The following is a 15,111-nucleotide window of genomic DNA, read 5'->3' as shown; positions in this document are numbered from 1 at the left end:
GTCTATCGGTGCCATTTTCCCAACAGCATTTGCTCACTTCGTGTCTCTGTTACATTTTTGTATTTCTCGCGATACTCCACTTTTCCATTATTATTATATTTGTGATGGTCACCTGTGATCACTGAGCTCTGATGTTACTATTGTAACTGTTTTGACGTGCCATGAGCTGTGCCCATACACAACGGTGGACTTAATTGGTAAATACTGTGTGTGTTCAGACTGCTCCACTAACCGTCTGTTCCCCCATCTAAAATTTGGGCAAAGGTCAGAATATGAAAGTCCGTGAAATACATAGACAGAGTAACATATAATGAATGAGATTAGCCAACCACCTTTCAAGGAAACCATTTTCCCAAGGATGGTAAAGTGTTTTCCGTATAAAATTAAGGCATTGCTCATATTTTAAACAGGAACCTGAGCTCTTAATACACATCCTTTAAAATGCAGATGTTAATAAAAATGTGGCTAATGTAAATAGGCCATAATATTGGAAATGATAAGAAACCTATCACTAAAAATGGACCTACACTGTTGGTCACATAACAAGAGTAATGGGTAGAATCTTCCAGAGCATTCTCCAGAAATATCAGAAGGAAACTACATTCAATGCCCCATGTAAGAATTTTGTTTGAAACATTTAAACCATCCCATTAGCAGATAAGAGTCAGGTTATGATGGTTGATGACATTATCCTTTAAGGTCATTTTTCAGTGACCAGATGATACATGAAGTTTGATCTGCTTGGCAATTTCATTTCTCAATGTAGATTAATAAAAACATTAGTTTCCGAAGACTTTAATTACCTTTGGGAGAACAGACAAAAAATCATTATAAAATCTTCACACCTAAGTTTTAGGTCTTGGTGTGACCCTATTATGGCAAACTCAGCTGAAAATATCTAGCTGACCTATATATTTTATTTACACAAGTGTTTTGAAATAACTTTTATTTTTAGAAAAACCACACTAGTCATTTTTTTCTTTAGCTTTAGGCTACTCTTATTAATAGAACATAAGCTTGCCCATTCATTATCTGACAGCAAACTGAGACAAAAGAAAACAGACTAAATTGAATTATATTGCCCAGTCTAGAATTAGGTCAACAACGCAGATAAGGTAAGAAACAGGAGATGAGGAGCCTGGCTCCCACCTGAAGAACGTTGTCAACACTTGTGGTTTCTCCTAACACTCATTCCCCCTTGTTTGTGCAACAGCTCTGAACTTCCATTTGGGTACCCAGTTCTCCCCAACTCTCAAGTCTACGTGCATATTTCCCTTTGTGCTTGGTTCAGAAATGTACATGTGACCTAACTTGTCAAGCCAGATTGAATTTCAGGAACTATCTAAAAAGCAATCCTGCCCCATCAGCTCCCATCCCCCCAGGCTTGGAGCTGTAAGGCTGTGAGGCCAGGGTTGCTGCATCCTTCTTGCTGCCACTACAGCAGAACCTGTCTGGGAACGGAGTCATCCCAGAAGAGGCAAAGTCAAGAGCTGGAGACCTAAGACAACAGGTCATAGTGACACCTTTGGGGCTTTTGCAATAAGCTGACCCTGACCTCCTGAGCTTTTCAGTTCTAGAAGCCAAAGCATTGCCTTCTTCCTTAAGCCTGTTTGGGTTGTGGCCTTTCTGTCACTTGAAACTGAAAGATATGCAGTTTATCCAGAGACATTAACTAAAAATCTCACTATTTCCCTTATAGTTGAAAAAAAATGCTTAATACGTAAATATTGGAATTAAATGTATGGTGTTGGACTCTTTTTACATTACTATTTTAACTTTTTGACACCATAATTTGACATGAAAATGTATGAGTCAGAATTTCTGATAAGTAGATCTTATTACATAGTTTTTTTTATTATAGATACATTTTCATGTAGGTGTCTCTTATATTTCTAAAAAATGGGTTAATTACTTGAAACTGTATATTTATTCTTTGACAAAAATTTAAAATCATGTTTAAGAAAGTCAAATGAAACTGAGCTTTGAAATTTCATAGAAATTTATCAAAATATTGCTTTCTTAGCCAAAAGGCCACAAAGATAAAAAATGTCTAAATATTCTTCAATATTTCTAGTGGAAGAAAGATGAAACTATGATAGAGGCTTATTTTTCAAGAGGATATGTTATAATAATGCAATATATTGCATTTTTCTCCATCTGTCTCAAAGAAATAGAAGCATAGTTATGAAGATTCAGATTTTTAAAATCGTAGATGGTTGACCTATTGCCCCTAAATCATTTTTAGCTTCAAAAAACAATTGAAAAAACCCCATTCAGTAACAATTCATGATCATATGTTGAGACTTCATGAGGAATCTTTAATCTGTTTTATGATGTATCTAAGAGCTCTGACTCCATGGATTTAGAATGGGGTGTGCATATGCTTGGCAGAGTAATTCCACACAAATATTTTATATTCTTACAGGTTTTCCCCTTACGTTCGTTTTTTTAACATAAGTAGAAACTACTTAATAGTGAAAGTACTTCCAAACATTATATTTTATCTCCATTAATCTGGTAATTAAGGGTTAAATTCCCCCCCCCCACTTTGTCCCCTATAATATCCCCGCAGTGTCTTCCTTTAGGCACTATATGGTACAGCTGGCCAAAGAGGAATGCTCCAATTTCATCATTCATCTTTGTTAGTTTATAAAAAGCAAACATGCATCTGGCATGTAGTCTGCAGGTCATAAAACGGCATGAGGGCTTCCCTGGTGGCGCAGTGGTTGAGAGTCCGCCTGCCGATGCAGGGGGCGCGGGTTCATGCCCCGGTCAGGGAAGATCCCACATGCCACGGAGCGGCTGGGCCCGCTGAGCCTGCGCGTCCGGAGCCTGTGCTCCGCAACGGGAGGGGCCACAGCAGTAAGAGGCCCGCAAAACGCAAAAAAAAAAAAAAAAAAACTGCACGAGATCGACACCTTCTGAACTAGTCAGTTGGGAATGCATTTTTACAAGCCTCTCTGCTAACATCAATCAGAGAAAGAATCTCATTTTCAATAGCCGAGTTGCAGGGACACACGGTTTGTTATTTTTCTGCAGAGTTTATCAGTGACTTGCCCAAGCAAGTGACGGATGGTTATGAATCTGGCTTCCTATAACTCGAGAAAACACTTTTCATTCTTTGTCTATACTCACGTGGCTAGGGCTATCTAGTAAAACTAAGCTGATTACCCACTTGCCCAAATGTATACGGTAGTAAAAGTGACTTCGTGGAAGAGCTTCTCAAAATCATCAACGTTCCATTCTAGTCTCAGGAATATTAGGTCGGCTTAAATTGAGATTGGTGTGGAAGCCTTAGCTAATAGAATTAACCGTAAAAAAATCTAAAGAAAATCAGAACTGTTCAAAACCCACTGAATAACAACTCCAATGATCAGTTAAGAGCCCCTCTTTCTCCTGGTTAGGCTTTGCAATGTAAGTGGTACTTTGATATAGACAATGAGTATGCTTCCTTCCACTTAATCCTCAGTGTTATTGTTCTGTTATCATTTCAAAACATGTTCTCATCTTTCTTAACCCTTTCATTGGTTTGTAACAGTGGCTGGCAAACTTATTTCATAAAGGGCCAGATAAAAAATATTTCAGACTTTGTGGACCATATAGTCCCTGCTACAAGTATTTAACTCTGCCTTTAGAGCTCTAAAGCAGCCAGAGACAATATGTAAATGAGTGGGTGTGACTGTGTCTCAATAAAACTTTATTTACAAAAACAAGCTTTGGCCCAGGGGTAAGTTTGCCAACCTCTAGTCTTGCTTTAAAGTTTCTACCCTGCCCTATTTCCTTATAGTCTTTAAATCATTCTTGATTTTTTTTCTGGCAAATTTAATGCCTATTTTGCTAGATAATTAAAATGTCTGACTCCATCTTTTCCTAGTTTACCCTCTATGCTGGCTTTGATCTGCTTCTGTCTTTTAAGCAGCTATGGATATTTTGACTTGTTTTTTAAAACCCTGACATACTGACTGGATAAAAAGTCATGAATTTCCTTTGAATGAATTTTCATCTTTACTCGAAAGATAATTAATTAATGCCCACTGCCCTTCCCCACAGTATTTGGAAGCCCCTCCCCCACCTTCAACTTGGAGGTAGAGGTAGAAATTCTCATGCAGTATTTTATCTGTGGATTTTAGACTTTTCAAAGTGTACGGGTATACCTTTTGTTGCTCTTTTAAGTCACCATTCTGTACCATGCATGAAATTCACTTATTACTGAATTGGGATCATGTTTGGTTTTCTATATCTTCTTGGTTTGTCTACAGCAGAGCTTTCTTGGTGGCTTTATTCTCTCTATGTTCACAACATTTCAAGGCTAATGACTCCAGGTTGATCATTCTCCTGAACTCCAAATCCACAACCGGTCTTCTAGATATTTCCACTTGGATATTACACGGGCATCGAAAACTTAACACACGTCTAAAGCACAGCAAATATGATCTTCTCTGAACACTCGCTTCCTCTGCATTTCCTATTTCAAGGAATGGTTCCACCATCCACTCACCCAGTTTCTCAAAGCAGAAACCTGAATGTCAACCTTGATTCCTCTTCTCCCTTTTTCTCTGCACCTAATCAATGACCAGATCCTCCTTTTCTCCACCCCAAACATCTCTTGAATCAGTCTATTTCTTTCCATTTCACTGAAACAACCGTTTAGACCACATGGTCACTTCCTGACAAGATCTCAACAAGGGGTTGGTTTCCCAGGTGCCAGTCTTGTCCTAGCTATTCATTCTCAACACTTAAATCTGAGTAATGTTGGTAGAAATCAAATGTGGTTATTTCACTTCTCTAGCTAAAATACTTCCTTTAATTGGTCCCTGCTGCTTTCTGAGTAGTTAGAACTCCTTAACCTGGCTTACAAGACCTTTGTGATTATTATTTCCTCCACCGGGAGACTTCTCACCTGCTCTCTTATCCCCCTCCCCAATTCCTTTAGCAATCAGCTCAGACAATGGTCTCACGAAGTTCCTTGAGGGCTAATCTAGTTCACTGTTGTAGCACCAGAATTTAGGACACATACTTCTTGGCACCAAGTACGCATACAATAATTTTGCTGAATGAAGTGAAGAATCAATTCAGTTCCTAGAGATTATGAGATCTAAACAGGTCAAAATGATGTCTTAAAAGCACAGCAGAGACACGTGCTGATTTTCTTTCATCACCTTTTTCCTGCCCTCAGACACTATGCTAATCCTTGAATTCCTGTTTCTATTTTTACCCTAATAGGTATCTTTACATGTTCTTGATGAACTGGACATTAAGCAATCCATAAAATTACAAAAAGTATTAGAAGAAATTATAGGAAATACTACACATAAGTACAACTTATGTATGTACTTATAAAGACACACAACCCAGAATTCATGAAGGAAAAGTTAAACCTTATCAACATTTACCTTGTAAAAGTTTATCGTTTGAAAATTTCCGCATGATGAAAGACACCATAAACAAAGTTAAAAGATAACGAAAACTTGGGATAAAATATCTGCAACACACCTCATAAAGAACTGATAAGAAGAATATACAAAGAACTCCTAAAAATTAAAAAGAAACAGTCAAGTAACTCAATAGAAAAAAATGGTCAAGAAAAATAAATAAGCAATTAGCAAAAGAAGAAATGCAAACAATCAAGGAACATATATAAAGATAATCAATCTAACTAGTAATTGGGGAAATGCAAATTAAACAATAAAAATGGAGTCATTTCCACCCAGCAGACAAAATTCATATTTTTCATTTTGTTGGACAACTTTGCTTATGTACAATGATCATGTACAGATCATGAACATGGGGAAGGTAAGCGCTATCCTACGGATGACGTGCACAATGGCGAAACTCACTTGCAAGGCAATTGGCAGTAGCTACCAGAATTACAAATTAAAATACCCCGTGACCCAGCAATTTCATTTCTAAAAATCTGTCCCAAAGAAATATTTGTACATTTACACAGATTTACATGCAGATATACACACACAGGTTCACTACAGATTTGTGTTTATACTAAGAGCAAAAACAAAGAGAAACAACTAAATAATTATTAACTAGTCGTGGTAAAATTCATTAGGACAACCGTGTCTCTATTATAAAGTAGGAGATAGGCCTATATGTACTGACATGAAAAGATCTCTAAGTTACCTTCTTTGGCAGAATCCAATATAGAACAGTACCTATCCCGTTTACGTTTAAAAACATAAATGTGCATCTAAGTTCACTGAAGGAGGCGTACAAACACGTACTCTTTAAGTTGTTGACAGTGGTTACTCCTGACAATGAGAATGTAGCACTTGTGTATGGTTACTAGTAATAACCCTGCCCAGGAATGCAGAGGTTCTTACATGGAGAAAGGGGACACTTTCTAAAGAGGTTCTGTGCGATGCCCCTTGTTACACTGTGAACCTTGCAGTGGCAGCAAATGGTAATGGGTGTAAAATACAGGGGAGACTTTTAGTTCCAGCCTGTGTGGCTCTGATTTTCCTCTCCTTCTAAAACTCATTCAAAAAACAGTGATCAAACCCCATGTTCCTTTTGTACTACCAGGAGGCTACTGGGGTCCTTTGCTTCTGAGAGCACAAGCTGGACTTTTCTTTCCTAGAAGGGGACTCCCAGGGCTCTAAAACTTCTGTGGATAGTAAAAGGGTTCAGAGTAACCTGAATCTCTCCCTATAGTAGGATCTCATAGGGTCTTTCAAATGAATAGTAATTCCCCCTGCCCCAAATCATCCGCCAGGTTAACGTATTTTAAGGCTCTGAGACTGAGTGCCATTCTATATTCTGATATCTGGATTCTTTTTAAGAAGTACTTAGGAACTTCCTAAGTAATTTCCTCCCTTCCCTCCCTCCCACCCTCTCTCTTTCTTCTTTTTTTAAACCATTTTTCCCCCCTCTTCCTATTTCTGTTACTATTTTATTTAACTTTTATTTTTCAATATGTTTTTTGGAGAACACCATTGTCTCATCCTCCTGCTAGGACTTCTTAAAAATCTATTTTCAAATATTTCCCTATTTTCATTTGGTATATCTCCAAACTTAGACCAGCTCTGTCCATTCATCACACTCATTCTGAGGCTTACGTTAAAATTTCATTCATTGTTTCCCTCCTCATTTTCACTGCTAGCACACTCCTGCTTTCTCCTGCAGTTTGGATCTTTCGTTTGTATTTTTCTTCCTTCCTTTCTCTCTCTCTCTCATTACGGTTTCTTTTTAATTTCTAAATAAGCTCAGTTGAATCTGAGCTTATTTAGAAATTAATTCAGTTGAATTGTAATCTCTACAATTATCAACCTCTGAAGATGTAAAAAAAGCCTGTTTTAGATACATCTTCCTGACATCTAGCCCCACGAAGTAGCAACTCTGAAGGACAAAGAACAACTCTATCTACTTACAAGTAAGATGCATCTTTCCTGGCAGGATTTATACTTTGACACTCTACCATCTTGCACAAAATTTAGGAAGAGGCTTTAAGTCATTCTTGGGCCCTCAACCATCCAATATGCAGGAGAGGGCTTGCATCCCATGCCTCTGGTCCCCACAGGGGAGCTATCCACTGGAGGACCAGACAGGGAAGCAAGATGTCAAAGGAAACTCTGACGAGATCTCCCGAATGAGAAGGACAACAGGAACATGGTAACCACTGCCAGAGACAATATATTTTGGAGAAATCATCTCATTAATAAGCGTCTTGAGTCTCTAAAACACAGAGCTTTCTCTGGCTAGCTGTTGCACTTTGATGCTTCCACAGCAGGACCACCATACGGGAAGCTGCTGAAAGCCAGGACACCCCCTATTGAATGAGACTTGTCGTAGGGTAACCAGGTGAAACTGACGATGCGCACAGAAGCGTTTGGGAGAGAACCGAGAGCTGCCTCGTCAGTCTCAGGCGTGGAGAGCATGTCAGGGGAGGCTCACCACTGGTTTCCTTGTTCTCAAGTGAGAACGCTGGAATTTGGCGGGGAAGGGAGGAGAGAGAGACTAGAAGATTCCTTCTGAAACTAACAGAGTGCTACTAGCCATATGAAATGGTGATTGGAGTACACTGTCTGGTTACACTAAAGCCAAACGCTATCGACAGCTGTTTACATTCCGATAGTGGAATCTGTTTCTCTGCCTACCCACCATCCTTACCCCTTTATTCTGGAGACAGAACTTCAGTTTCCTTGCAGGGCAGGTGACCTAATTCAGACCAATGAGAGTCGGGCTCAGGCCAGGCCCAGGTGGCATGTAACCATTGAAAAAGGTGTCCTCCCTGCACTGGGTTTGTTATGCTAGAGGAATGTAAACCTCGAGCTGGTGGGAGAGACATCCCGAGAATGGTGGCAGCATAGAACAAGCAGAGTTGACAGATGATTAACCCAGATATCTGTTACCACTGTCTGTACGCCTAGGTGCAGTTCTCTCCAAATTTGTCAGTTATATAAGCTGAGGATGGAGCAGTGTGGAGTCACTGTCTTCAACCCCACTCCAGACACACAGTATTTACTAGGGATCAGTTCCCATCTCTTCACCTGTCTTTTCTCTGATCTTAGCGACTTCACCAGCAGAGTGAGTTCCGGGATATGAACAAGACGTGGCTCGGTCTAGAGGGAGGATGCCTTTGTAGGTGAAGATAAAGCTGAAGAAATATGTAAAAGCCAAGTGGAGGCCTGCAGCGTGGATCCCTTGCTCAGAAACCGTTTCCAATGAGAAAAGGGTATCTTGTCCTTGCTTCCAAAGTGCCTACAGGCCCTGTGTGGAGATGTTCGCCACAATTCGCTGGTCCAGTGACCACAAGTTTCTGACGTGCACTGTGCGATTTAAAAGTTGACTCTCCCATAGCCCACCTCTGCCCTGATGTCTGCTCCAGCTGCCTCTGTGCGACACCTGGAGCTCAGATTTGAGAAGCAAAGGGGGAGACACCTTGTTGAGTCCACAGAGGGTGGGGATCTTTGTCAAGGCCTTTATGGTGGGTAAAAGATGGTCTTAGTTCTGAAAAGCTAATGAGTCTGTGTATGCAACAGCTATTTATTTGAGCCTTAAAGAAACAAGGTCCGACTGAACAGGAGATTTACTTCTCATGACCACGCAGGTGCTGCGAGAGTAGCTAGAGCCCCTCCGGAGGCTACCTTATTGGTAGCCCACCTCTCTTGGTCCTCATTGCAGATTCCCCTCGAAGCCTGCTCTTCCTCATGCCTGTTAGAGACATAAAGGGGAAGCTGGCTCCACAGGCAGAGAGGGTCACCTATTTTTTTAAAAAATAAATTTATTTTATTTATTTTTGGCTGCGTTGGGTCTTTGTTGCTGTGCACGGGCTTTCTCTAGTTGTGGCAAGCAGGGACTGCCTTCGTTGCAGTGCGCGGGCTTCTCATTGCGGTGGCTTCTCTTGTTGTGGAGCATGGGCTCTAGGTGCGTGGGCTCAGTAGTTGTGGCATGCGGGCTTCAGAAGTTGTGGCTTGCGGGCTCAGTAGTTGTGGCTTGCGGGCTCTAGAGCACAGGGTCAGTAGTTGTAGTGCACGGATTAGTTGCTCCGTGGCATGTGGGATCTTCCCGGACCAGGGCTCCAACCGTGCCCCCTGCATCGGCAGGCGGATTCTTTATTTATTTAGTGAGATCCATAGGTTGAGGATCTTTAGGCTTAGGCAGTAGAAATGCGGTGAAGCGGATTTGGTAAAGGAAGGTATATTTTGGAGGCGAAGGAAGATGCTTGGCGTAAGAAAAAAATATTTATTTCACCGTATGTGGCTGTCCTTTCTAAAATTTTTAAATATATCTTTTTCAGTTCTGGGAATAGTAAGCAACTTTCTTTGTGTGTGTGTGTGTGTGTGCATGTGTGCGTGCGTGCGTGTGTGTGTGTGTGTGTGTGTTCTGCAAAGTTCTTAAAGTTGTGTTCTACAAAATTACTCAGACTAGACTAGCAGCTATTCGTATGATACGTTTAATTTCTGATTCGGGCTAAATCAACCTCTCTTCATCTTCTCCTCCTTCTTAGTTACTTAATGTGTTAAATCAAATTACTTAAAGCTACTTTCTGGCTAATTCACCATTTTGACATCAAACTTAGTTTAGACAATAGATCTCTAATGGTACAGTTCCTACGTATCATAGAATTTCAAGTATAGTCCTTATTTTAAACATTCTGTTTTATTGTCCTCATATAATGATAATGATATCCTTAATTGCCAGATTATGTGTCTTGAGTTGGGGTTTGGTGTGGAAAATATTGTCTGTATACACACAGCCCATGCTTAAGTTCAAGGAACCCTCCAGCTTGGGTTATAAGGCACCCAGGTTACAATCTCAGGATATAATAAAGCTGGCACTGAGATTCCTTCTCAGAAGATCAACAAAATTAGGTTAGGGACAGGAATACAAATTATATGAGCTAAGTAGAGAATCCACAGGAGGTCTTCTATCAGCTCAGATTTCCCCTTGGAGAGGCAAGTCTAGAGACAGCCTAGCTTCAGGCTAAGAAGAATAAACAAGGGGGGAAGGCGGCCAGTTCACAGCTGATACATTTTGAGGAAAGAGAGAAACCTCCTCAGCTGATAACAATACTAAAGAGTTGATTAGCCCCTCAGTTACTCTGCAGCGTCTCTGCAGACTTGGCCCTGCAGTTTGCTTCCCTCTGCAAGAGTCTGCAACCTCCTCAAGGTAAATCTTTTAGAAGACAAGTGTGAAATATCTGATCAAGGAGGAAGGGAAGGGACTTCCCTGGCGGTCCAGCACTCCGCGCTTCCACTGCAGGGGGCATGGGTTCGATCCCTGGTCGGGGAACTAAGATCCCTCATGCTGTGTGGCAAAAGAATAAAAAATAAAAGAGTAATTAAAAAAAAAAAAAGGAGGAAGGGAAGCTCCTCTTCCTCCCTGGGCAATAGAACACAGTGGGGTAGGGGCTCCTTGGGGGAAAGCAAGGAGGAAAGTTGCCGTCTGGGCTGGGGGTCAGAGAGGACTGATGCTGTGGTTCCTAAGACAGGCACATGGGCGCGCTGAGGAGGGATCGGGGCAACTGCATATCATTAGGCAGGAGGGGCTGTGAGGGCTAAGGACCACCTAAATCTATCAGGAGCAGACAGCAAAGGAGGCTTCAGCTCAGAACCAGTGGCTCAAGTTTCTCAAGAGCTCAGGTTAAAAGAAAACAGGGAAAATAGTGACCAATGTGCTAGAATGAAAGGGGAGAATTGCAACTCTTAGGAAGTTGAGACACAAATAACGTTTGGTTTCAGAATGACTGTAGTGTGTGTGTGTGTGTGTGTGTGTGTGTGTGCGTGTGTGTGTGTGTGTTGGGGGCAATGGGGAGAGCTGACAGTTGGTTCTGGCGCTCTGCTTCTGAGAGAGCAGTACAGGGCAGGCCTTGTTTTTACTGTGTTTCCCTTTATTGTGCTCCAAAGATATTGCATTTTTCATACATTGAAGGTTTGTGGCAACTCCGCGTGAAGCAAAGACCATCGCGCCGTTTTGCCAACAGCATTTGCTCACCTTGTGTCTCTGTGTCACGTTTTGGTAATTCTCACAATATTTCAAACTTTTTCATTACCATATCTGTGATGGTGATCTATGATGGTTTTTTGATGTTTGATGTTACGACTTTGATGTTACAACTTGCTTAGGGCTCAGATGACGGTTAACACTTTTTAGCAATATTTTTATATTAAGGTATGTACACTGTTTTTTAGACATAAGGCTATTGCCCACTTAACAGACTGCAGTATAGGGTAACTTAACAGTGTAGGGTAAACATAACTTTGATATGCACTGGGAAACCCCACAATTAGTGGGACTTGCTTTATTCTGGTGCTTGCTTTACTGCAGTGCTCTGGAACCGGACCCGCAACATCTCCGAGGTCTGCCTGAAGTTAGGTCCACTCTATTTGGAAAGGAAAAGGCCATTCAACCTTCTCTGACAACCTTTTATGAATTTCACCCAGTCAAGGGGAGCACTTTTGAAAGCAAAAGAAGGAAAATAGGATAATAATAGCTGCTACTTACAATATAGTATATCCCCGGCAATACACTAAGCCCTTTACAAACATTCTCTAGCTTAATCCTTCCAGAAACTTCTTTATCACTCTTTTATACATGAAGCAATTGAAATGTAAAGGGATAAGAACCTTGTCTAAGGTCACATAAGCACTACGAGTTGGAGGGAAGATCTGACTCTAAACCTGCACTTTTAACCAACACTATATTGCCCACGTGGACACTCCCAAAAGGGCAGGTGGAATGAAGGTGGGGGTAGGGAAACACACACTAACCCACACAGCAGGTGACCACAGAGGTCCAGACAGAAACTGAATCCTTCCAAAAACCTCAGTCCCAAAGGGACACCAAAACTGAACAGCTCCAGGGGCAAGTCCTCCATCACTGGAGACAAACACTAACTCTCACTTCTCTATTCTCTGAAATTGAAATACACTAGCACGGAGGATGTGCGCAACAGGGAAAATAATTATTTCTTAACCCTGGGCTTATATGGGGTGGAATATCATAATCCTTTTCACAGGGTGTAAAGTTAAGGATAAAAAGACACTGGAAAGAAAAAATAGACACTGGAAGTACAGCTTCAAGGGGATTGCTTTCTGTTCCCTTTTTTTTTTTTTCTTTTCATCCAGGCCTTCCAACAGAAGAGCTTGGGAGCTGTCTTGCACCTTTTGGAATGTTGCATTATTAAAATACTGCTTTAGAGCTCCCAATCTACAGGGTCCTAAAAACTGCACCAAGGAGAACTGTCACCTGGAGATTACCACGAGGAATGGAGAACAAGGTACATTACACGGTAGCTTGGTTACCTTGCCTTTTCCCTGAATGACGATAATCTTGCATTTGTCTCCGGGAAAATAGGGAGCAAAATCACCCTATCAGCACTCATACATTTTTCAAAAACTTTAATCTGTGGGGATCGGATTTTTTTCTTTTTTTTTTGGCAACAGATAACCAGGTACCCGCGAGAACTCATAAACCTGAGTTCCGGCACAAGCTCGCTTTCCTGCTCAGCGTCTCTTACCTCCCTCATTGTCCTTGCTATCTGTGCAGAGGGTCTCCATGGCCACGTCACACCCTGCTCCCCTCCACCCTGGCTGGCAAACACAATGCCAGCCGTTTTGGTCCAGTGTGCATCTTCCATTGCTGTTGCACAGACCGGGGCACCCCTCTGTCAAAAGAGACAAAGAAGGACAACAGAAGCGATTTGAGTATTGAAAGTTTTTGCACCTCAAATAAACAAATGAGGGACACTTAGTGGGAACAGGCCTTTCGAAACAGCACAAATACTGTAATTGCACATGGATAGAAACAGCAACATTATCTAAGGAATCTCGTTCTTATCCAAGTGGCATCTTTGATTGGCCTGACCCTTGAGACACCACTTACCTGTGCAGGACAGAAATACCTGCAATGATCCACTAAATTGCTGCAGGCCAGACAAAATTAACTTAAATTTTTTTCCTTTAGCAAAGCGACAAGGTTGGTTGTAAGGTGTGAAAAAGCGTCACAACAAGACCATCTCAGAAGCCCTAGAAGAGACCTTCAATCTGCTGTAAACAACACTGGCCTTCTTAAAAGCGCCTTGTTGCTTTCAAAAATTCCCTCTAATTTCAAAGCATGAAAGCGGGTATGAGGATATGAATGATGTTGAAAAGAGAACATTAATTTTATCTGGCCTCAGAGTTGCCGTATATTCATGTGAAATTACAGTGCATTAAATAACTGCACAAAGTATAGGCCAGTATTAATGACTATACTTTATGCCGAGAATACATTCCTTTTCACAGAATAAGCAAAGCCCAGGAAATAGTGAAGCAGCTTAGCATCTACTCTAACAAACATTAGGATTCAGGCCGCATACGGATGGGATAGGACCGACAGGATTTCCAACCGAATGTAACAGCTGTGCATATTTGATTACTTAGGACGGACAAAATGAAATACCATAAGGACCACAGGAAAACATCGATAGACCGAACAAAACACGGTAGTCACGTGCTTCAAGACAGAGCGCGAAGAGTGATAGTTTGTGACAATCTCCCTAAAGCTTTTATGCTGTTACCTTTATATCCTATCTTGTCTGCTTTTATGGGCAAGGAGGGAAAATTTGGGAAACAATGAAAATAATTTAATATATCCAAAATCTATAATTGTTTCAGCCTAACATGACATTAAAAAAAAAAAATTCTGCCACTTCCTACAGATGATAACTGGCATGCAGCCAACATGATCTGTTTATGAGGATGACACTTGGGTAGATTCCGGTGCTCTCGTCTATGAGCGTGACACGACACTGACAGAAACGAGGATATAAATGCTCTAAAATGGCAAGAATAATTGGCTATTAATCAGATCTCTTTGGAAAGAATTACTTATAATTTGGTATAAAATATATATTAGTAAAAACAATACTTGCTCTGGCAGGTGGAGTTTGTTCTACAGCTTCTTATAATTAGAATGCTACTCTTGTTTTGGTGACAAAGTTTAAGGGAACAATCCGTTTAAGGATGTTTATTTTAAGTCTGTATTAAAAGAATTATTCATATCTTGGCTTGCCCTCCTCCACTGTGGAACGTGAAACGAAAAGATCTCAAAGAGACCTTCTGTCTCTTAAGATTAGAGTTAACAGAAAGAAGACTATTTTGACAGTCTCTTGTGGCTGGGTATGATGAAATTACACTTATGGATACCATCAGGGCAGGAGAAGATTAATTTTGCGGCTTCTTTTCCTTCAGACAAGTACCATCTGTATTTACGGATTAGTCACCTAAAAGGTGAATTTTCCTTACGAATGCTTCTGTTTTGTTTTTAATGAAAAAAAAAATAAGGGGTTTAACTGCCCCACTGACAAAGATGTGCAGCAGCTGACTGCCTGCACACAAGGAGTTATGACATGAAAGCCTGGATATTGTCATGAATATTTTCATATTCTAATGAAAAGCACAAACAAGGAATAAAAAATAGGTAATCTGAGGAGCAAGGGAAAGGGAATTTTCTCTTCTGAAAAATATGGTTTTCACTTATTTCTATGATAACTGAAGACAAAGAATCTGCTGTTTTCTGCTGAGTGGTGTTATCATTTGTTTTCTAGAATGCACAGTATTTTGTAGTTGTTTTAGAAAATCACAAAACATAAATTATGATATCACATATATTTCGAAA

General features: G+C 40.7%; 1 protein-coding gene across 11 annotated transcripts in view; it reads right to left on the bottom strand.

Annotated features, from left to right (window-relative positions):
- TENM3 (teneurin transmembrane protein 3) overlaps positions 1-15,111 on the bottom strand; it is a 316,633-nt gene that overhangs the window by 62,271 nt on the left and 239,251 nt on the right. For 7 of the 11 annotated variants that reach the window (XM_067721897.1, XM_067721901.1, XM_067721902.1 and 4 more), the window contains one exon: positions 12,971-13,117. In XM_067721897.1, the coding sequence (XP_067577998.1) occupies positions 12,971-13,117 (147 nt within the window). Of the gene's footprint in view, positions 1-12,970; positions 13,118-14,011; positions 14,030-15,111 lie in introns of all 11 variants that reach the window. The other 4 variants (XM_067721907.1, XM_067721896.1, XM_067721898.1 and 1 more) reach the window with 1 other exon arrangement.

This window comes from Pseudorca crassidens, chromosome 21 (assembly GCF_039906515.1).
Source record: "Pseudorca crassidens isolate mPseCra1 chromosome 21, mPseCra1.hap1, whole genome shotgun sequence".
In the NCBI taxonomy this organism is placed as follows: domain Eukaryota; kingdom Metazoa; phylum Chordata; class Mammalia; order Artiodactyla; family Delphinidae; genus Pseudorca; species Pseudorca crassidens.
Note: the sequence above shows the minus strand (reverse complement) of the source record. Positions and strands in the feature narration are given on the sequence as shown.